This window comes from Gossypium arboreum, chromosome 8, assembly GCF_025698485.1.
Source record: "Gossypium arboreum isolate Shixiya-1 chromosome 8, ASM2569848v2, whole genome shotgun sequence".
NCBI lineage: Eukaryota > Viridiplantae > Streptophyta > Magnoliopsida > Malvales > Malvaceae > Gossypium > Gossypium arboreum.
This window is the reverse complement of record NC_069077.1, coordinates 14,401,972-14,404,059: the sequence shown is the minus strand read 5'-3', so window position 1 is coordinate 14,404,059 and position 2,088 is coordinate 14,401,972. Positions and strand designations below refer to the sequence as shown.

The 2,088-nt window shown below is 26.2% G+C and overlaps 1 protein-coding gene across 1 annotated transcript; it reads right to left on the bottom strand.

Moving 5' to 3' along the window:
• Positions 1-297: 297 nt before the first annotated feature.
• On the bottom strand, positions 298-886 carry LOC108468419 (anther-specific protein LAT52-like). Its single transcript, XM_017769305.1, has 2 exons — positions 724-886; positions 298-626 (listed from the first exon to the last, which is right to left on the bottom strand). Exons 1-2 carry the CDS (start codon positions 884-886, stop codon positions 298-300), a joined length of 492 nt encoding a protein of 163 aa, XP_017624794.1.
• Between the last annotated feature and the right edge of the window lie 1,202 nt (positions 887-2,088).

The following is a 2,088-nucleotide window of genomic DNA, read 5'->3' as shown; positions in this document are numbered from 1 at the left end:
TTACTTTAAAGTTCTATAGCTATTAGACAACTTTAGCTAATAAAACACAAGTTTTATACTTTGCGCGATTTAGTCTTTTTTATCAAATTAAGTACTCAAACGATAAATTTCTTAACGAAATTTTCACACAATCATACTATCATTTTGTAGACCTCAATTTAATAATAAAAAAATTATTTTGACTTCAGATTTGTGGTCCCGAAACCACTGTTCTGATTTGACAAAAAATGAGTTGTTACATATTATGTATTACATTTTTTCATTAGTTCTCAAAGGTTTTGGTCTCCAACTTCATCCTTAAAGCTCAAAATAACCCCATTTCTTTAAGAATTTATTACAACCAAGATGAGATGTCCTTTTCTTGAACCCAAGAGTGTTGGCAAAGCGCACATTGCCCCTAACGCCATCCGTTGTGGTGAGGACCACCCTAGCTTTCCTCCACTTTTCGATGGGATCATTGCAATCTTGACTGGGACTCCTGACCAGGATGACGTTGCAATCTGATTCCTCATAATCGCCCATCACTTCGATTTCATAATTTCCCCTCTTATCAACGACTATGTCTTTGCTCTGATAGGTATAGGATTGATCAATACTGTTCCTGCATTCTAGCTTCACTATAGCTTCTGCCAATTATAAATAGCACACATATATCAATTCTTTTTTCATAAATGAAAAAGAGAATAAGATTGTTGAAAAGGAACTAGTAATCTGATTATATACCACCAATGCTTTGACTGAGCGTGGTTTCAAATTCAACACCACAAGTGTCACAGTAAACATGACCTACAACAATGAACGTCATTCCTACAGCATTGGCGAAGTTGAAGAAGGTCGAAACACAAAATGCAACGAAAAGAATGATGATTATAGGAATGTTTGCCATTTTCTTATTTATTTTATTTGTACATTATTGCACTGTCTTGGGTATCGTATCTTATAAAATTGGCTACATTATATAGGGAGGAATTGAGATATAGGGGTTATTCATGTTTTTAAATTTTAAGGGTTTGGTTTGTTGGAGGAGAGCATGATTCGTTTCTCATAGACTTGTAAAGACTATATAAAGTAAAACAACTAATTAACTAAAAAAAACCTCAAAAAAGAAAACTATTTATCTAAAAAAAAAGGGAAAAAACACTAACATTAATGAGAATTTTTCCTACTAAAATTATTTCTTCCCATAAATGTTTAGCCCAACGAATAAGTGATCGTAATCTGTAATTATGAAATATGTGTAACAAATAAAAATTGTTTGATAAAATTTTGAATTTTTTCTTACTATTTAAATTTTGAAAATAAAAATTTTAATATTTAATATTTTAGATGTGAATGTTAATCATTTTAAATTCTCACTTAAATAAAATTTTGAGAGGAAAATTTTTTAAGAAGAGAAAGAAAAAATGGGTAGATAATCACTTAATGCTAATAATGTTAAATTGATTTTATTTTAAATATATATATTTAAATTAAGTATCTCTTTTTAAAGAAAGTTAAATATTTAAATTATCTTATTTAATTTTATTTAAAACTATCTAAAAATATACATAATTTTATATTAATATGTAAGAAATAAATAGTTTTAAACATCAATATTTATTTTTATTAAACAACATAATTATAATTAGAAACTCTACAATACATGTATGCATGGGAAACCACATATTTAGAATAAAATGTATGTTTAAAATAACATGCAATAAATAATGAAATATATTCTTTGAAACTAATCAATAATTACATATATACGATATTAAAATAAAAAAATTAGATTAAATTATAAGTAAAACTATATGTAAACACATGAATACATCATATTAAGAATACTAAATGAATACAAATATTTATCATAGTGCTGTCATCAATCCTAAGTTGATGTCGAGTTAATTTGTGACACAATCTCAATCAACAACATCATTAATTTATACAATTGATATAGGTAATAAAGTGTGCATAATAATAATAATAATAATAATAATAATAATAATAATAATAATAATAAAAGTGAAGTTTTGGTTGAATGGTAATTTTAAAACTTTTCAATGTAATTGGCATGAGTTCAAATCCTTTATATGTATATTTTATTAT